The sequence below is a fragment of the Anabrus simplex genome, chromosome 10 (assembly GCF_040414725.1).
Source record: "Anabrus simplex isolate iqAnaSimp1 chromosome 10, ASM4041472v1, whole genome shotgun sequence".
In the NCBI taxonomy this organism is placed as follows: domain Eukaryota; kingdom Metazoa; phylum Arthropoda; class Insecta; order Orthoptera; family Tettigoniidae; genus Anabrus; species Anabrus simplex.
The window spans coordinates 5,584,009-5,606,141 of NC_090274.1; the positions used below are offsets into that span (position 1 = coordinate 5,584,009).

Genomic DNA, 22,133 nt, shown 5'->3' on the forward strand with positions numbered 1-22,133 from the left:
TGTTGAAAAGCAGGGGAGATAAGACACAACCCTGATGGACTCCTCACTGGAGTCCAAGTGCACGGCAGCTTTGCGGTTCCAGTACAGATTTTATTAAGACTTAAATGAAATTATGCTTGATGAAGTGTAAAGGATCATGAGTGGACTATTCTGTCAGAAAGCAGCAAGAATAGATTAAATTTAGACCTGAAATGGTGGAATGCGTAGTTGGAAGGCAGGGATGAAATGGCTTCATAGAGCAGCATGATTAGAGAGGTACCTTCTCATTGGATGAAAGCAGTAATTGCAGCTTTCTATAAGCAAAAGAATGGGAAGGATTGCAACAACTATTGAGGCATTTCAAGGTCTTCAGAGGTTTTTTTGAAAGGAGGGTTTGATCAGTGCCACCAAGTGGTGTGGTTTCAGACCAGGACCAGATTTTTCAGTATGCTACAAGAGCAATAGACAGTTATGCTTATCTTTCGTGAATCTAATTAAGGCATTCTTGGCAAGATGTTGTGTTTACAGTGCACTATGTCTTCTGACCTGTCTCAGTCTCATTCTTGGCTTTGACAATATGAAAGTGACCAAGGTATGAGTGATGCTAGAATGCCATTCCTTTTGCAGCCAGTTCATGTTATAAATGATGTGAAAATATTGCTCATAGCATCAGTTAGTGCATGCAATTCAGTGGGTTTGGGAGACTGATATGTAATAGCAGCTTCTGGACAGGCAGGGAAAGCAACCGGAAACTAACTCATTTCCCTTGTACGCCTCTTCAGTGACACTTGGGCTATCTATGACAGCTGTTGGTGGAGCTGCGGAGGAGGGCTGAATACCCAACACACACACGTGACGGATTGGCAAGGGAAAAGGCTATTACAGAGAGTCGAAGGCATTGATGTTGTTAATCGTGCCATTGATTGTAGAACAAGTTTCTTGGTTCTGTATAGTTGCGGGGATTAGACGCTTGTTGTTTATTGTGTTCATGATATGAAATGGCAGGGTGCCAATGACTTGACTGGGTTGAAAGCCCATAATCTGACATCTTGGAAATTGAAAGAGCTGCCACGAGTGTGGTTTGCAGGTCAGCATTTCCAAGACTAAAGTGATGTCAGTTAGGGAATTTGGAAGTAGAACAGGTATTCTGCGAAGATGGTAGAAAATACCTGAAACAGGTTTTACATTTCTTAATTTTTTAGTCGGTTAAAAATTTAATTTTAAATAGTGTGATTTGCAAGAATCTGATGGTGACCTTTCAAAAATGAAATGTTATTAAATTTTTAATAAGTTGTTTCTTTTTCTGGTATACTCTGTTGTGAAAAGTTTTCTCTTCCAGATATTTTATACATTTTATTTAATCCTAAATTAGTTTCTACAGCCTGAAGAACCTAATAATTACAGGTGGTCGTATATGAAGCGACGGTAATGCAATAAACTTGCAGTTGCAATCGCTGCACAATCTGTGTGCTGTACAGGACTTAGAATATCTTATTCATTAGTGTTGGAAATAGTGAGATAACTTGCTGGTACAGTGAGGTGGGAAAAATTGCAAGAGGGTACTCAGAATGTGGAGACAATAGATGTGTATAAACCAGTTTTGGTGTTGCGATCACCTAGGACAAATGGAGGAGATTTGTTGTGGTGCCCTTATTGAACTGCGTCTGCAGTCAACATGCCAGAGTGCAGCGCTGGATAATGACGTCCTGCCAACTTACAGTATAAATTGGCATGCAGGATGAGCTGCGAAGCTGACCTATCTACACTGTACTCCAGCCAAGTATTTGAAAATGTGGTCTGGACAGGTCGTGAGGTTTCACCTCTGCACACGCAAAAGTTTGTCTTTGTACAAGTGTTTGCTTTTGTACACAACAAGGGTGAGTTACCTTGGAAAATATTAGACTTGACCTTGCATGGTAAGAGATGCAGAGGGAGATTTACTTTTTAATAATTTAAAGATAAGAGGTGTGGAATAAAACAAGCCCACAGGGCTACTTGCAAATAGAGGATTGTAGAGGTGCAGAGGTAATTGACAGAGGCTTGCAGACTGAACACCTAAAGGCACAACAGTCTGTTAAGAAAATGTATGTATATAAATTTGTACTTGAACCATTTCAAATAGGAAACCGTTGCATACTGATGGTTTTTATCTGTTGGCTACTGTGTGGTTGGTGCAAAGGACATGTCATGACATACACTTGTGCTTTTTGGTGTAATTACAACTTCTTTAAAGATTGGCATATCTGAGTCTTCAAACAGATCTCTTTCTAGTAACCTCATTGTTTCATTATTTCCTTCTTCCATGCATTTGATGTGCCCAAGCCATTGCAAGTGGTTTTTAAGGGTTGTTCTGTGCCAACTTTGTATTACATCTTGTCATTCCTAACTGTGTTGTCCTTGGTTTTTGAACTCTTAAATTACAGTATCATAAGCAAATAACATTCTTGTATCTCCATTTTATTTTTTTATTTTATTTTTTCTGCCCACATGACATTATCCAATGCTATATTTTAAATTAAAGTAAAGCTCCCTTCAGTTGTAAAGAAATTGAAGCCTGTCTTTGATCCTCCTAGTTCTTTTCTTGATGTGGCAACATTCTTAAATTTTTCTTCATCTTTCCACCAACATCATACTTTGCACTCAGTAACTTAACAATTTTTTTAGCACATTTTTCTCACATAAAATATGCAATTTGAAGTTTATATTGTAATTCTCTTTTCTTTATTTAACTGAAGTGACCAAGACATTTTCCTGTCCTCACAGTCTGCCATGACTGGAACAGTCACCAAAACTGAATGCATTAACGCATTAATGACAGGCCAAACAACAAGATCTCACAAGCTAAAAATTGGACAAAATCATCGAAGATAGATATTTTTATTCATGACATTAAGATCAGCTGGGATGCATGTTGTGACTTGCACTGCACGAGCCAATACATTGGAGAATTATACGAATAGACCTTCATAAAAATGCCCTTTTTTTTAATGTTAGCCTGTGCGTATAAGATGATTACTTTTAAATCTAAGAATTTCATTTTTGTCCGTATTGAACTGAGAATGGAAGATAGGAAACTTAAAACGGTCCACCTTTTCAATACAAAATTGTTATAGTTTATTACAACATATATTTACATTTGGAACTAGTTTCGACGCTGTATGGCGTCGTCTTCAGCCAAAATGTGGGAAATAGGCTAGCATGTAGACATTTATATTACACAAGGCGTTATATTAAACAATACACATCTTGCAAGGAGATAAAAACAGGGACAAATATAGAAACAAATGAATCGTTGAGAAAGCAAAAGTTATACATATTAAAAATAACCTTAACCACACATCTTGTAGTGCGAAAATATTCGCCTTGAATGATTCCTGAATACAAAACGCACGTGCACACATTTCCGAAGAGCCAGCAGGCAGGAAAAAGTAAAGTGAAACCTTAAGAGTTCTTCTGAGAAGAGTTCATCATTTTTTCTGTGTTCCGACTAACTAATGAAGTTTCCCTTGAGTTCCTGATAAATACACACAACAGGAAATTCTCCTTCACTCTCAACAATAGCTATAAAGACCAACGGTAAATTTCATTTTAAATATTGTGCAGAGACGTGAAGGCATGATCTTGAACATGATATAACTTCTTCATTTAACCCAATTTTTTACACAAGGTGTTACATTCAACAATACACATCTTACGAGGAGATAAAAACAGGGACGAATATAGAAACAAATGAATCGTTGAGAAAGCAAAAGTTATACATATTAAAAATAACCTTAACCACACATCTTGCAGTGCAAAAATATTTGCCTTGAATGATTCTTGAATACAAAACGCATGCGTACACACTTCTGAAGAGCCAGCAGGCAGGAAAAAGTAAGGTGAAACCTTAAGAGTTCTTCTGAGAAGAGTTCATCATTTTCTTTATGTTCGGAGTAACTAATGAAGTCTCCCTTGAGTTCCTGATAAACATACACAACAGGAAAAACTCCTTCACTCTCAACAATAGCTATAAAGACCAACGGTAAATTGTATTTTAAATACTGTGCAGAGACGTGAAAGCATGATCTTGAACATGATATAACTTCTTCATTTAATCACCTTCGAAAGCCTCTCTCTATATTACGTAGCTTCTCCTCACTGAGCAAGAAAAACAAAAGTTAATTACTATGAACCCAGGCCTACCAACAGCTAAAGCACTACCCAAAATCCACAAAACCGGTGTCCCTATTCGACCCATAATAAACTACAGACCAAGCCCCTTATATAAATTATCTCAATTTATCCAACAATTTCTTAAACATTATAAATTCTCATCAAATAAATCCATCAGGAACACTGTAGAATTAGTGAACAAACTAAACACTTTCAAGCTTCAACCATATCATTCAATGCACTCCTTTGATATAGTCAACATGTATCCCAGTATAAAAACCAACTCATTATTCCCGTTCATCGAAAAGAACTTACTTGCTAACAATCAACTAAGTAAACTAGAAGTTCAAGACTTTATGACCATATTAAGATTACTAATTAACAATAACTATTTCACATTCGATAAGATCATTTACAAACAAGATGGTTTGGCTATGGGTTCACCAGCCTCAGGAATTTTAGCAGAGATCTACCTTGATTTCCTAGAGCACACCGCCATCGACAATAACATCAAATTTGCTAATATCCAATTCTGGGCGAGGTACGTAGATGACACATTTATAATCCTAGATGAACGCTCCATAGACGCGCCTTCCACCCTCAAAAACCTTAATACCATTGATCATGACATTAAATTTACCTTAGAATCAGAGATAAACAACTCCATCAACTTCCTAGACCTAACAATCAATAGGCACCCCTCTTCGTTCACATATAGTATCTATAGAAAGCCCACTCAAACGGCCACTACTATAAGAAATGACTCACTACACCCCCAAACACACAAAGCGGCTACATATAATAGCTTAGTAGACTGAGCATTCAAAATTCCGATGTCAAGAAAAAACTTAAATAAAGAATTGAACACCATTCGCTCTATAGCAAAATTTAATGGATATAATGAATCCTTTATTGAAAGAATAATCAATAAATTCAGACACCGCCCAAAAACCACCCTAATAAAAGACAATACTAGCACTGCCACGTTTTCCACATTTACCTTCAATAAAGAAATTTACAACGTCACTAACGTTCTTAAAAAACACAACGTTAAAATAGCCTTTCGTACTAACAATAGAAGCACAGAGATCCTACACAACTCTTCATCAATAAATAAAAGTAGTCCTTTTTCTAAATCAGGTGTATATAGGTTTTCTTGCCAAGACTGCAAAAGTTCTTACCTAGGGCAAACAGGACGCAGCTTTAAAATCAGATATGCAAAACATGTCAATGCCATAAAACACAACCGTTTTTCCGCGGTCGGCCTACATATAAAAGAATTTAAGCACAACTTTACTGAAATAAATCAAGATCTTGAAGTATTAGATATTCTAAACGAAGGTTCTTTCCTAGACGTCACTGAAAACCTCTATATTCATTTAGACCAATATTTCAATCCCAACCTAAACTTAAATGATATCTCAGAGAAACCAAGATCCTATTTGACTTTCTCATTGAATTTTTCAGAAACATGAATATCCCGAAAAACAGATCTGTCTTTCACATTATGCATAATACTTTGTCACGCCACACACTTTCACCACATCACCCTCCATATTTCCCCTCCTTCCACTCCTCCTCCCCTACCGCTCCTTCCCTCTCCCCTCCTAATCCAACAATGGCCGCTCCCCAGACCTAAACTATCCAACACGCCCTGCTCCTCTTCATCTCGCACCATAGCTTTACCGCCTTATGTCCCGCAATAAACATCATAGAAACCTGCCCCCACCCTACGCGTAACGCTGCAACAATACACCACAAATACTGGCACAGTCAACCTCCAAACTCTCAGAAAACGAATTCCTTAATACCAATTTTATATTCTCGTCGAGCTGAATACCGGACCTGTGAAGATTACAAGATTATTTTGTGCATCTACAGAAGGGTGGTGTTAATGAAGCTACGTAATATAGAGAGAGGCTTTCAAAGGTGATTAAATGAAGAAGTTATATCATGTTCAAGATCATGCTTTCACGTCTCTGCACAGTATTTAAAATACAATTTACCGTTGGTCTTTATAGCTATTGTTGAGAGTGAAGGAGTTTTTCCTGTTGTGTATGTTTATCAGTAACTCAAGGGAGACTTCATTAGTTAGTCCGAACATAAAGAAAATGATAAACTCTTCTCAGAAGAACTCTTAAGGTTTCACCTTACTTTTTCCTGCCTGCTGGCTCTTCAAAAGTGTGTACGCGTGCGTTTTGTATTCAAGAATCATTCAAGGCAAATATTTTTGCACTGCAAGATGTGTGGTTAAGGTTATTTTTAATATGTATAACTTTTGCTTTCTCAACGATTCATTTGTTTCTATATTTGTCCCTGTTTTTATCTCCTTGCAAGATGTGTATTGTTTAATATAACACCTTGTGTAATATAAATGTCTACATGCTAGCCTATTTCCCACATTTTGGCTGAAGATGACGCCAAACAGCGTAGAAACTAGTTCCAAATGTAAATATATGTTGTAATAAACTATAACAATTTTGTATTGAAAAGGTGGACCGTTTTAAGTTTCCTAAGATGATTACTGTTTTTCATAAGTATATTTTTACATTAAAATGCATCTTATTTCTGATGGTACATACTTTTTAAATGTGATCCTGGCCCAATAGCATAGATCACCATTTTCTATTTCAAATTAATGTTTGTCAAGTCTGATCCTGTGTCTCTTTCACCTAATGTTGTAAAGTCTTAATTTTGAATGGAACAAAAACTTCTTTGGTAAATTAATTAATATTCTGTGTTTTCAGGTGTGAGAAATGTGAAAAGGCATTCCATCGTAAATCACTGTATGACCTGCACATTCTGTCTCATGTTCCAAAAGAAGAACAGCCATTTGTCTGTTGTAAGTGTGCTCGCAGGTTTCATTGCGAGGCATTGCTGCGTCACCACGAACGGGTACATCTGCCCCGCGAAGAAAGGCTCATCTACCCGTGTAATGTCTGCAGTAAAAAGTAAGTATATGATTGTAAGCAGTGAGAAAAAGCCAGAGGCAGTATGTTACCAGAAGATTTCTTCCCTGGCATACCTCTATAAAACAGATAAATTATAATGTTTAAGATTTACCTGTAAAACTTAAGGCAAATGCTGGGACTGTACATTAATTAAGGCCACAATTGCTTCCTTGCCACTCCCAGCCCTTTCCTATCCCATTGTCACCATATGACCTATCTGTGTTGGTGCCACCTAAAGCAGATTGTAAAAAAAAAATTTAAAAAAAATAGGCACACACGCACCGTACTTCCCTCACTGATGGTCAGTCATCAGATGTGTTTTGCAATTCTTTGACGCAAATGTTGTTTATATAATTAATTAATTGTTTAGTTAATTAGTTATTTATTGAAGGTGCTCAAATACGTCAGCCTTGTGTCGGTAGATTTACTGGCACATAAAAGAACGCGTGCAGGACTAAATTCTGGCATTTTGGCGTCTCCCAAAACTGAAAACGTAGTTAGTGCGTCAAAAGCCAATAACATTTATTTATTTTGCATATGGCTTTTATTGCTGGGAGTAACAAATGTCACGTTCAGCTTGTCTGTTGGAGGTCTTTCCATTTGACACCCATGGGCGACGTGCACATCTGGATGTGAGATTTTGATGATACTGAGGTAGGGAAAGGATGAAACTTGCTGCCAGCGTGTAGCCTACTCCTGTAGAATAACACTAAAGCTTTAACGTCACCATCCGATAGGCAAATCTCTATCTTCAGCTTCATGTGCCCTCACGCCATACGAACACTGCGGAGAGATTTGGAATTGAATCCAGGCTTTTGGCACGCATTCTAGTGCTCAAAAATTTTGTACCACCCCCTCTCCTAACCTGGCGAACAACATTCCAATGGTGGACATTTTTTCCACCGACAGAACTCGAACTGTGATGTAATGACTGATAATTAAAATTATAAAATTATTTTATTTACAACCACCTGTTCAATACATTACAATACACTCATTGAATTATAGTATAATCATGAAGTGTCTTAAACAATGGGACATGGTTCGTTCAGCATAGCGAACATCATCAGTCATTAATGCACAAAGACTAGGTCAGGGTCCTGAGCTTGAAAATTATCAAAATAGTATCCTCATATCAAAAGAGTAACCATGCATAATAAAAAACTGATAATCAACTATCAACACAATATAACATTAGACTTGAGATTGTGACAAAATATGTGCAAGTTAAAAACAGGTATTTGTCATGGAATGCATTAACGATGGCAATCAGTGAAATTAAAAACAATCATGGTGTTGTTAAAGTATGACAGTAGACATTGTGGACATTAAAAAAATACATCAGTGCGTGAAGCGTGGATTAATTATTGTGAGGATGGAATTCCCTAGAATTACGTAAAAACAAGAGTTAAAATCGAGTTCATTGAATTATCGCGAGTCCAAGTTGAACCAGTCAAAAGGCACATAACAACGAACAAACTAAGGTTGACGTATGACGTGAACTCCAATAGTTGTGAATTCCATAGGAGAGACACGATCTTGATGCCAGAAGAAAGTACAAGTTAAGCTAGTCCGTATTCACGCGCTAGCAATCAAACTAGAAAATTGTATGTATCGTAGAACACCAAATAATGGACTTGTTAAAGAGTAACGGCGATCTTGCATATAGGAAGAGTTCTAGCGATTCGTAGGTAAAAAATAGCATATTATGGCACAAGTTTGAAATCCCCTGGAACTGGTATGAGGTGTCCGCTAGCGTTGGTTGCGTGAAGCAAACTGGTGAGGGGCTCATGACTCACCTTGTGCAGTGGCTAGTAGGACATGACTGAGAGTAGGTGTGAATGAGGAGTAAATGGGAAAGCGGAGTAGGACGTCACACATATTACTTATGATATTTTTCCAGCCCCTTCCTTCTCAGAAGTCTTCGCACTAATTTTGACTTCTATTATTCATCAGGTCAAACTCGTTCCGTATTGAACTGCGAGTCTTTACCACCTGGGCCTTTGAACTAATCTGACCTTCAAGCGCAACATTCGCCCACTGCATGAAGAATCTCTATGTAAATTATTTCAGCGACATCATTGTCTGTATTCGACTTTATTTACATCATGTACACAACTGAATTTTATGTGACATTTACCATACTATGTTGTTTGGCCATTAGAACTTTATAGCCGGGCTGAGTGGCTCAGACGGTTAAGGCGCTAGCCTTCTAACCCCAACTTGGCAGGTTCGATCCTGGCTCAGTCCGGTGGTATTTGAAGGTGCTCAAATACGACAGCCCCGGGTTGGTAGATTTACTGGCACGTAAAAAGAACTCCTGCGGGACTAAATTCTGGCACCTTGGCGTCTCCGAAGACCTTAAAAAGTAGTTGGTGGGACGTAAAACAAATAACATTATTATTATTTATTATTAGAACTTTATTATCCTTCTCTATCAAGAATATTTCATTAGAAATGTTTTAATGGCTACTTTGAGCCTCATTTTAATGTTTAATATATTACGCGCACAGCCTAAAAGTTTTTATCAAGTTAATATCATTGTGACCATTTCTCATTTTCAGTTTTAACTATGTAAGGTTACACTATAGTAACCAAAATCTGCTCAACTTTTAATTCTCACATGTTGTATCTAACATTATTGTACTTGTACATTGTTTTTGGTCTATTTGATGTTGTATAATTTGAGTTGTGGGCTGATGATGAACTTGAACGAGGTCGAAACTAGTACTATTTTTTAAAGTAACTTGTAATGTAACTCACATTGCTTAAAATGTTGTATTGAAAAGGTGGAACTGTCAAAACTTATTTAAATATTAATGTAACCGTGAGTACGCCACTGGACTTCACTAGCATACCAACAATTGCATGGAATGTCAAGATTTCTTACCGTTCTTCAGAATTGAATTGAAGCCATGAATTTGGACTCGTGTGTTGGTCACTGCCACTGATCCAGTAAAGGAGCTACCTGGTAACTAATGAGAATAAGGGCTTCAGCTATCTTGTGCAGGCATTTTAAATTAATGCCTTCTAGGCTGCCTTTGTGTCAATTTTGACTTTCTAGTTACTCTGCCACATGTTGGGCAGTCCATGGCTGAGCTGAGTTGTTAATTCATTTTGTCAGTAAACACGAAATGTGTCACCAGAGATCTTTTACATGCCAACATCGTACAACGTGGAGTGTCAAATAGATGAAATTATATGGCATACTGTGGATGACCTTCCTGACACCAGCTAATGAAGATGAAATGAATCGTAGTGAATGAAATCAGGTGAGTGGGTGTGGGCTATGAATAAGAACTGTCCTGGCATTTGCCTGGAAGTGAAAATGGGGAACCACAGAAAACCGTAGCGCCATTCCGATGGAGTTACTGGATTGAATTTTGATGGGGGCCGCAGGTTTTTCATTTGGATCCTTTCTGTCTCATCGGGTGAGTGATGGCCAAGCATTCAGCAGCATCTACATCTCCAGGACATACTACTGTGGTGTACTGGCGGTACTTGATCTGCCATTCTTCTTCTTCAGATACTTAAGGTTTCCCCATTGTTCAGTTGTGTATCATACAGCTGGTGGAGAAATTGTTCGTGCATCACAATGAAATAGTGACAACCGTAATTTTATGCTAGATCAGTTCCAGATGGCATCTATTAAGCCAGGTATCGACTGTGCGCGGCTGCTGCACGTATCTGTTCGAGCGCGGCAAACTCTTTCTTTTGTGTTACTCGTAACACCATGTTTGTGATGCCGAAGTCGAGTGTGGCAGTCTCGCGCGGCAGGTGATCGACACTGGTTCCTCAGTTCTCGCGCGAATACTATGAGTATTGCACATGCAGATGTATTGTAATTATAAAGATACATACATCATTCAAAGTATCCACAGTATCGTTGGGTGTTTTTTTGTCAGTCATAAAGTCTAATTCCTTGAAAGCAAACCACTTGGATACGTAAACAGTACCTGCATCTATAAATAAACAAGATAGGATTAGTGCATTAACATAATTGCGTATGACACAGGTGGTATACTGTAAGTCAGTTTAATAAATATGTACGTACCAGAACCAGTTATGAGAGACTTCTTAATCCGGGACTTTTCTCTATGTATTACACCAATAAAGTTGTCATTTTCTTCTTTATTACTCTTGAACTCGCATTTTCATTTCCTCACCTTTGTCTTTCCAGGCATCCTCGCGCATAATTTTGTTGTGATAACTAGCACTTTTAGGATTCCACAAGATCTCTTTACATTTATACAGCTGTATCAGAGCTATACAAATTTCATTCTCCATTTCGTCGCAGTAGGACCATCCCAACTCCCGTCTCAACTGAACGAACACAGCGCACTGAAATCCCTTCGCTGTGGGACAAAAGACCGCTCCTATTTGGCTCGACCCGCTCCACGTTCATGCGCAGCATTGTTCGTCTTATTACATGTTACGAGTCTCATTATGATAGCCGTATTGGAGTACAGAATGTAAAAAGTTTCAAACAAATGTATAAAAAACCACCTTGCCAATACTTTACAATTTGTAAGATACAAATGTTACATAGATGTGAAAATGGGACATGTTTCGCTTAAGCTTTGTAAGCATCTTCAGCCACTTAATCTAAAGCTAAGTCAGGGCCCTGAACTGGGTTCCTCACTAAAGTATTATAAATGCTTTAATACAAGATAAAACAGTCATAAAAATCTAGTCTGTGGAGAAAGTGATGCGTAAATGTAACTAAAATGTCATAGTATTATATGTACATGGAATGAATACTAGTGTTTGTCTGAAAAAGTACAAGTTGATTATTTGTAGAACGAAACATAGTCATAATGATGTAACATACAATTGGATTGTACAAAATTAGTTGATATTAATGAAGCGTGGATTAATTAAAATATCGAAAAATAAATCTTAGAACGTTGTTGAATGAGAATCAGGTACGTAGAATTACAGTAGAGTTGTTGACTCCAAGTAGTTGCATAATAAGGTCAAAAGGCACTTGAAGCATCAGTGTAGAAGTGTTGTGTCTCTTTCATGGAATAATAATCTTTGTAATAGATTGTAGTCGTGAGCTGTCTAGCGTAGATTCAACAAATAGCGTGTTCAATAAAGCCTTAGATGTAGGAGAATTTGCAATGTGGCGCATGTTGAAAACTGAAATGTGTAGAAAAAATAAATGTAAATTTTGGAGCACAGAGAACATTCCATTAATGAGTGAAAGTTTAACAACACACACCCCTAGTGTTGACAGAGAGGTGACTAGCCTTGTTGGTTGTTTGAGACGATCTGGCAGTTGTTATTTTGCTACTACGTGCATTGTAGGGGTGTGTCTGTAAAGGCGAAGAATGAGTCAGGAGAGGGGCATTAGGTGGAGCATTGAGGACATTAGGAGTAGGCGGAAGGAGTGTGGCGTGAATCGGTGAGTTGAGATTGGCTACTATTGTGGTATGGAAGTTGCTGACGTGTTTATAATGAAATATTTTCATGAAATTATTTGTATTTATGTTAAAGGCTGTGAGTAATTTAGGGATTTGTTCAGTTAATGGGCTATTGGTGTCCAGAACATCGTTTAGATTACTATTAGTGTTATAATGCTGATGTAGAAAAATGTAGGCGTTTTCGAACCCGGTCATCAGTTTACTCTTGATGACGCATTTTATGAAGGTCTTGTTCAATCGTGGTAAAGTTATGGCCGGTATCCTTCATATGACTGCTCATAGCAGAATATTTTCTATGTTTTGAAGCATTGTAATGTTCCAAATATCTAGTTTTGAAACTGCGTCCGGTTTGTCCTGTGTACGTAAAAGTACATTGGGCGCATTTGACTCTATAAATTCCAGAATTTGAAAGTTTATTGTGTATTGAATTTACAGTATCGGAGTTAAAAAATATATTACGATTCGTGTTTAGAGTTTTATACACAATTTTGACGTCATGTTTCTTGAGTAGATTAAGTGGACAAAGCTTAAGCGAAACATGTCCCATTTTAACATCTATTTGTATCTTAAACTTAAAGATTGTAAAGAATTGGAATGGTGGTTTTTAATACATTTGTTTGAAACTTTTTACATACAGTGTTCGTCTTGCCTAGCGAGGCAAAGCAACGAACATTGCCGCGCGCAGTCTATACCCGGCTTAGTAGGGTGGACCTGTGTGTACTCATCTTTATTATTATATACCTGTCTGATTTTCCTGCTTTTTAACATTTTTTAACCACAAGAGATGGGGGAGTCTTAAATTTTTAATTCAAAATTCAGTTTGTACTCTATCACTTCTTCTGTACAGTCCTTTTTGGCAGTCTAGTTGTCCTGCTTTGAAGAGAAAGGCTGTTCCTCTTCAAGAATCTACAGAGCCACTCTGTGAGGTTCTTACATTGCTTCTCTTGCAGTATCCAGTTCCTTTGATGTAGCATTTTGTGTTAAACTTAATTGCTGTAATTTCTTACTTCAGTAATGTACATATTTTAATACACCTTTTTCAGTTGCTGGATACTGGCCTGAATTGATAAGGCAGTCTTCTTGACACATTTCACCTGTTCTTTTGCTTATGCCAGTTGCGTACACACAACTCACAAGCAGCAGCACTGTGTTCACTGTGCTTTGCGACTCCCAGTTTTCTAATCCATTGCTAACAACTGTGGGCTTTCATCCGTAAAAATAATTAACTCAGAGACCGTTGTATGTCATATATCAAGTGTGTATCAGGCGTAGTAGCGATGATGCATAGACCCAGCACAGCTATGTTAAGAATCGTATATTCTCTTTCAGAATTTAGAAGTACTTCATTATTTTATTCACTTGTGATTATTCTTTTTTTTTAAACCAGATTCAGCAGCAGGTCTAATGTGTCTGCTCACCTGAAAGCTGTGCACTTCGGGGAACGTCCGTTTGTGTGTGACCAGTGCGGGCATAGCTTCACCTCCAAAGGCATACTCCAGGAACACCTGACCATACACAGCGATGAGACTCCGTTCAAGTGTAGTCAGTGCAAGAAGAGGTGAGTTTACAGCGTATACGAATAAGGATTGGCAGCATGTCCACATTCTGTTCTCTTCTATCTTTTTGTAACAACAGTGACGTTCCTTCCCACCCTCTCCTCACTCCTCTGTTCTCTTCCATTGCACTGACTGGTGCCAATATAACATGCGGTGTGGACGAACATTGCTGTTTACGACAGGGTAGATTGTTAGGTCGCACAGCAGCCAGTAATAATGGAGAGGCCTGTTGCACATCTGTGAGGATGGGGCCCTACCTAAGATGAAATCTAATGATGAAGACATCACAAAGACCCAGCCCCTGAACCATAGGAATCCCTGACCAGTCGGGGAATATAACCGAGACCCCTTGTACCAAAGGCCAGCGTGCTAACCATCTAGCCACTGAGTCAGACTAGAGAGGGTTAGGTTAGCGTTCATTTAGGAGAAGCACAGTGTTCTGTGCCGCAAGATGCCTGGATGGAGGAATGGAGTATTGTTACGCTGCCATTTTCCAATCTTTCTCCTTTAGAGTTCTCTGGCCTCTATGGACATCTCTCCCTCGCTCCATCCTCATATCACCCCCTGCGGGTGGGGGACGCACATGTAGAATACACCCGCGGTATCCCCTGCCTGTCGTAAGAGGCGACCAAGGGCTGACTGAATTAGAACAATGAAACTAATTTTGAATCGTACCATCACGCGGGGAACACCATAGGTTGCCTGTACTTGCGAGTAGTACCACTAAATTCGGTACGAAATAGGTTTGTGATTAGTAGCAGTAAAAGCCTGGCCTGGTGGATTCCAGTACCCGTGCGTCGTACCCATGTGTGCAACACCGCGGGTCTGGGCGTAGCCTGTGAGTTGTACCACTATATGAGCAGCACCGTGGGTCTGCGTTGCCTGTGATTAGTACCCACTATGTGAGGAACACCACGGGAATACCGGCACCCGTGTTTAGTACACCTAGGTGGGGAAACTTCTCGGTTTGCGTTGACTCTGAGTTGGGCCATTGTGTGAGACACACCATAGGTCTGCGTTACTTGTACGTATTGCAATCCTTGTGAGTAGTACCATCTTTTGTGGAACACCGTGAGTCTTCGCTACTTCTGATTAATACCCCAACATGACACATACCATGGTTCTATTTTACTCGCGACATGTACCATTCTGTGGGGCCTTAGACGTGGATTTTGTACCCCCTTTAGACACCAAGCATCATTGTGCTTTATAAGTGGTTCCTTGGTCGGTAATAATGTTATTTTCGATCTGTATTGAGTCCGATCCACTGGTTTTTGTTTGTTTGTTTTGTGTTTTGTTGAGTTCCTGTCCATCCATTCATTCATGCCATACTTCATTTTTATTTTGGTCAGTGGATGCCTTTGCACTTTTTGTTCTTTCATTTCGTACCATTAGGGGCCGATGACCTTCGACGTTAGGCCCCTTAAAACAACAAGCATCATCATCATCACCATCCTCATATCGAGCATCTTTCTTGGCAACATTTCCTCATTCATTCTCCACATGAGCCCATACAACTGTGATCTGGATCGTGCTGTTCTGGCTGCTGTACTTACCTTTTTTTTTCCTCCACATCTCTGTCTTTCATTTCCCCATTGGTTCAAACTTGTCATTCTAATCCTACTTTTAAGAAGCTGCATCTTACAGACCTGTAATTTTTTCTCTTGCCTTCGTTATCCATATGTCTGAAGCAGAAGTCAGTATGGGAGTGTAGTAAGTGTTATACAAAATCCATTTGCACTTCTGTGGAACTTCTCTGCTCCATATTAAAACTCTTACACACTTACACACTTTCTGCCCCATTAGTTTCTGTTTCACTTTCTACAATGATGCTTCCCAAATATATAAAATTGTCTACTTTTTGTAGTTTCCCTCCTTCACATGTTATTTCCATATCTGGTATATTCTTAATTTGGGAGATAGTGGGTTCGAACCCCACTGTCGGGAGCCCTGAAGATGTTTTTCTATGGTTTTTCCTTTTTTACACCAGGCAAACGCTGGGGTTGTACCCTAATTAAGGCCACGGTTGCTTCCTTTCCACTCCTAGCCCTTTTCCATCACATCATCACCATAAGACTTACCTGTGTCAGTGTGACGTAAAGCAAATTATAAACAAAAGAGTCTTTTTACTTCTTCCTCGCTATCACCCCATATCATATCGTCTGTGGACAGCATTGTTTTCATTTTATCTTCTCCAATCCTTTCCAGCTGCACTACAAGCCATTTGCATTGGCTATTATCATGTCGACTTGTTAATTCAATTTAATCCAAACAAAGTTATAGTCTTATTGTATTACTGTAACGGCGTCTCGCTACTTCACTTCGTAAGAGTTAAATACAGTAAAACCTCGTTAATTCGAAGTCGTTGGGACTAAAAAATCGGACTTCGAATTACGTGATTTCGAATTAACCGCCAATTTGCAATTCAGAAGTACCAACCCTTGCCGCGTTACTAAATATTCTAACGCCCGTTACTGCATGCATTTAAACTTGATTCTCAGTTTATACCTTTCAAATGCCATGAAAAAAGAACTATTTCCAAAATGTATCCAAGAAGGTGCATTTACAGTATTCAAATAATGCACTCGGATATCTTACTGGTAAACATAACCTCACGCAACGAAAGAAAGAAAAAAAAAAGCACGATTCAAAGACGAGGAGAAATCTATGCTGGCTCCCATGTGCAAGTGCTTTATTAATTGGATTACTATACTGTATGCATTTTAGATGCCTTGTATTAACACAAAAGGTACCCGATGCCCTTAAAATAGAACTTTCCTATGACTCTATCCTTGTACGATTTCCCGCCATGGTACTTCTCTCGTACTTCAGAAATGTAAATAATTGCTGCGTCACAAAGTATTCTAAGACCCATTAATACTTGCAATCACCTCGATTAACAGTTTAAACCTTTCAAATGCCATGGAAAAAAAAATTTCCGAAATGTACCGTATCCAACAAGGTGCATTTACAATGTTCAAATAATGCACTTGGATAAATCACTGACAAACATAACCTCACGCAACGAAAGAAAAAAATCGGACAATTCAAAGACGATGATAAATTATGCCACTTCCCCTGTGCAAATGCATTGTTTTTTGGATTTCTTTACTGTTTACATTTTTAGATGCTTTGTACTGGCATGGAAAGTGCCCGACGCCCTTGAAACATTGTAGCTTATCGAACTTTCCTATGACGAAGGGATAAAGTATCTGGCGTCCATGTGCATTACAACACACTACTATAATCCCCATCCCTCACCCTTGTACGATTTCCCGGCTGGCAATATATCCTTTAAAACCATAAGACCGTTTGGGCTCGCATTAAAATAAAGCAATGCAGTTTCACCGGCAATGACAATATTGTTTGGTGCCTATGAATTTATTATGAGCCACGTTTTTTCGTCATTTGTCGGCATCGCCAGTGTTCGCGGATTCTGTTTTCCCGCACACTGCCTGTTGCGTGATATTACGGCGTTCCTTAAAAGGTTGAATAAAAAAGAATTCCGATTTCATTCAACTTAGCAATCATGAAATGCACTGTAGACCCACCGAAGTGAGCGTAAGTGCGGAAAGCTACCCCTCCACGTTCCGGAACGCACGTTCTATTATGACGCGGAGCGGATAAATTTCGAGTTGAAATTACTCTGCAACATACTATTGTTTTAAAATGTAAAGGCAGTTTCGAATTAAAAGTCTGAATTTCGGTAATGGGGCAGACATTGTACTTCGAATTATGAATTATCCGTATTTTGAATTAAACAATTGAAATAACATGCAAAACTGTATCTCATGTTACCAGGAACGAGAGCTTCTTCGAATTAGGCGGGATTTTGAATTAACCGATTTCGAATTATCGAGGTTCTACTGTAATACCATGTGTGTACGAAAGATTTCGGACATCTCGGTGTTCGTCGCCGAAGGTCAAACTTCCTGCCACCTGGGAATCTTTTATCTCCTTAACTGTGCTGGTTTTGTTATTTTTGGGGACAGTAAGAAAAAATGGCTTCCCTGCATATTGGAGCAGCGTTTCTGATTTATCAGAATGTTTTTAAATGCTTTAAGTGTACCTTTCATTTTTCTGTTTGAGCCCTTGTTAGCTCCAGGTATTAGTTGACTCATTGAAAGCTCCTGTATTAGTAAGTTATCTTATATTTAAATTTGGATTTTCCTTATTTTCGAAATGCAATGTTTACTCCGTTGTATGAATGGACTGTGTGCATGTGAGCTTGGTACTCGATTGATGTGCTGTTTTGGTTACGAGAGGGTCCAGCATATACGGTATTATTGTGTCTGCTTTGTCGCTTGCCATGAACCATCAGGTTGTGATTGCCTTTCATGTCATTGCGAGAACACACTTGCCTTGTACGAATCGCAGTCGTGATGGGAATACTTTGGTGCATTGGATTACACGGTCTTGTTGCTGTATTGCTTGCGCACGTTGCTGTGTCCATCTGAGTGACCCTTGGATGACCTTGGGGTCGCAATATTTGTGATGTTATCTTAATGTTGGATCTCTGTGCCTTGTCTTATTTTTGCATTTCAGTGCCGATATGTATGGCGGTGAGTGAATGGGTGTGTTGGAGTACATGTGTCGTATCAATAACCCATTTCGACTATTCATTTCCATTTTATCTTTTCATGCCAATTCTAGGCTTGTAGTTTTGCACTCGTGTTGGCTTATCACTATATTATTTCTTTATATTGTCAACTCATTTATTTATTTGGTCCCATCGTTTTTTGCATTGTTTTGACCTCAGTCATTTGTTTTGTTTTGTCATTGATGAGCGAGCTCATTTACCTCTCGGAACATTTATTACCTTTTGCCTATTCCTTAATGCCGGGAAGCGGATAACGATGGTGATGGATTGTTGAAATAAGATAAGATGTATGCGGGTGGATGGAATGACATGTTTTCGAGGAATAACATATCCCCAAGAAAGTGTGACCTTCGTGGCTCTGTTTTACAACTGCTAGAAATTGTCTTTGAACATTTAAGAGAAAAAGCAAATGTTTTTACCCCTCAGTGCGATTGCGTTGAATAATTACACTATGTGGATACAAGTTTGAATATTTGTTTGTGAATGACCAGAATACTATTCAAATGCCGGCGATTGTAATACGTATGTATGTGCTCCTATCACTATGCTTATTTTAATTTAATTCACCTTCTCTTAGTTTTATTCACTTTAATTGAATAAACCTTGTTGTTTTGCTCATCTAGCATTTCGTTCAAGTAGCATTTGGACTCTTAATTGCACTAAGATAAGAGCCCGATTTCCAGCTCATGGCTTTAGTTTGTCGGCCTTTCCCAGTCACAGTCCACGGTTTGGTATCCGCATATTATATTTCGCCGATATTGTTTTATTGTTTATCGGGGAGTTTCTTGTGGGCGGGGTCCGGTTCAACTATCAAGTTCTCTACCTTCACTGTAATAAACTGTAGACCACTCTCTAGCCTAAACTGTGCCATCTTCTCTCCTCCCACTGTAACACAGATCCCACTTGTCTCATACAAGCTGTACCAATTCCTTTTATTTCTGAACATTTTCCAAACTGTGGCTCTCCATACACCATCATACACTGCTGCTTCCTCCTACTACTCCTCCTCCTCAAGAACATTTAAGTTTCCTGTTTTCTATATAAACTTATCTTTTTCTGTCCCTAGCTTTAAGACAAAATACCGCCTGAAAATTCACATGGACACTCATCGTGAAACTCCGTATCAGTGCCCTGTTTGTCCACACCAGCTGTCAACTCGACGCACACTGCGAATGCATCTGTTGGTACATCGAGATACTAAGGCATACCAGTGTGCAACGTGTGGTAAGGCCTTCAAGCGCTCCAAGGATCTCAAGGTGAGATACTGTTTCATTCTGTAATTTAGCTCTCTGTGTAGATTAGTGGTAGAGTGATACCTCATTGTTGCAGGTTGTTGGCATGTAAAATCTCCGGTGACACATTTGCTGTTTGCCCGACAAAATGCATTAGAACTCAACTATAGATCGCCCAACAGGGTTCTGGTTTCTCTGCCATCTGGTAGAGAAAAACAAAACAAGAGAGTTTACATGCAGGGAGCGTAAATGGTGTCACATTAAAATGCCTGCTGAAGTGGTGGTTTAGCTTAACTAAGTTGAGCCTGGGCATTAAATAATACTTTGTGTTTATCTTTTTAAATTCTTCTTAGCATCCTGTCCTTAGGTGTTTAACCAGTACACACCTTGTGTTTTCTTTTTATTGCATTACTAGCTTTTGCCTGCTACTTCGCATGCACGGAAATTAATTTTGCGGCCATTTATAGATATTTTCCATTGGTTAGAAGCTGAAGTGCAAACAAAATTATTACAGCATTCCTTATGAGCAATGACAACTATTTGTAATAAATAAATAAAATCAACCCATAGGAAATTAGTGAGAGTGGTCGTGAAACTCTGGTACTGGCACCAGAATTGGGTACTTAGAGTTGACTACACTTTTACATCGCAGTAGCATGTCTCGTTGCATGGTTACTATAGGTATGGGTGCAAGGAAATTCAATCCAGAGATCACAGTAAAGGAGATCAAAAAGAGAGAAAATCAAGTGCTGTTGTTTGGAAGAAACCAACAGTAGAGCTGGGTGTGAAATTGGTGGTCTGCAAAGGAAGTCACTGAACTCATGGATCATTTCTTTCTGGTTGAGAGATGGCATTCTTGAGGTTAAAAATGTTATTTCTCAGCTGCTAGGTAATGGATTGATATAAAGTCAGGAACATACAATTCTAACTGTCTCCACTATTGGCAAGTTTCATTAACAACTGATTAGTTTATGTGTTTATTCAATTTAAACAGAACAACACACTGACAAAACTGATAGATGTCATCTCCACATTCTGTATCCCATCAACCCTCCCAAAATCATGAAAAATAAACAAATATTCAGACTGGCTCTTCATATTAGTAAGATGGATTTTTCTTAATTATATTAAAAATCTCTGGATTTGGTGTGTCTAGCTTCCTCTGTGGATGAGTGACTGAGTATTGGCCTCTGGACCCTAAGATCGCAGGTTCAAATCCAATTTTAACAAACCGCAGTGGAAAACGTTTTTGTATTTGTTCTCTCATCTTTTTCACGCTTTATAATACTCTCATCTCATCTTTAGAAATGGTAGATAGCCTGTATCTTTCACTGTACCCGTACACTGCGTAAAATGCATGCTTACAGTTAATAAATTTCATTGTAAAGTTCCGTATTGGCATTAAATTCAACTTTGAGTTTTAACGATAATTTCCACCTTGCATGCAAAAACTGACACAGACAATGAAACATTAGGCAAATTAAAATGGTTTAAAACGAGCTCAGCACTGCTAAAACATTTGATGACACTTAAAAGAGCATGGTAACATTTCAATCTTCGAAGGATAACGCTCACTGATGTGTGTTTTGTCTTCCTTTCTTCATAAACAGTGCCTTGTGATTTGATGAGGATATGCGGATGATTGGACGTTTGTATGTCAAATTGGTGCTGTTTATTGAAGTTCTTATGGGTCTTAGTTTCTAATTGGCCAGGGGAAAACTCCTTTATACCGTAGTTGAAGTTTGGTAGGTACATAGTGTTACCTTTCAACATTGATTTAATAATAATCATTAAAAAGTATTGGAGGGTGGAAATTATCTCTTGAAAAGCACGCTTGTTGAAAAAAAAAACATTTCAAGTGTTTACATATATTTATTTATTTATTTGTTGCACACTGCAGAACTTATGAGGGAACATCGGCAATGGTTAAGTCTCCGATCGCCGTGAAACTTGGAGAACACATTGAGGTACACGTAAAAAAGATGTCGGCATCAATTTTGGGTGCCGACATTCATTAGGGACCTGGAAGTTGCAACATTTCAAGTTCCACGTGAACAGATGGCCGATGCTAAGCCTGCCTCGTGCCTCACCTCTACACCTCATTTCTTCCCCAACCACTCCTCCCAGTTCCCTGCCACACGTTTCACTTCTCTCCGTGCCTGCCAGTGCTGAAAATTAAAACCTAAAATTCCACATGCAGCACAAAAGACCACGCTTCAATCTACATTATTACGACG

At 38.7% G+C, this 22,133-nt stretch overlaps 1 protein-coding gene across 1 annotated transcript in view; it reads left to right on the forward strand.

The window, feature by feature from the left end:
- LOC136882236 (uncharacterized) overlaps positions 1 to 22,133 on the forward strand; it is a 65,040-nt gene that overhangs the window by 27,003 nt on the left and 15,904 nt on the right. The window contains exons 6-8 of the mRNA XM_067154791.2: positions 6,879 to 7,082; positions 13,896 to 14,066; positions 19,731 to 19,920. Of these exons, the coding sequence (XP_067010892.2) occupies positions 6,879 to 7,082; positions 13,896 to 14,066; positions 19,731 to 19,920 (565 nt within the window). The remainder of the gene's footprint in view (positions 1 to 6,878; positions 7,083 to 13,895; positions 14,067 to 19,730; positions 19,921 to 22,133) is intronic.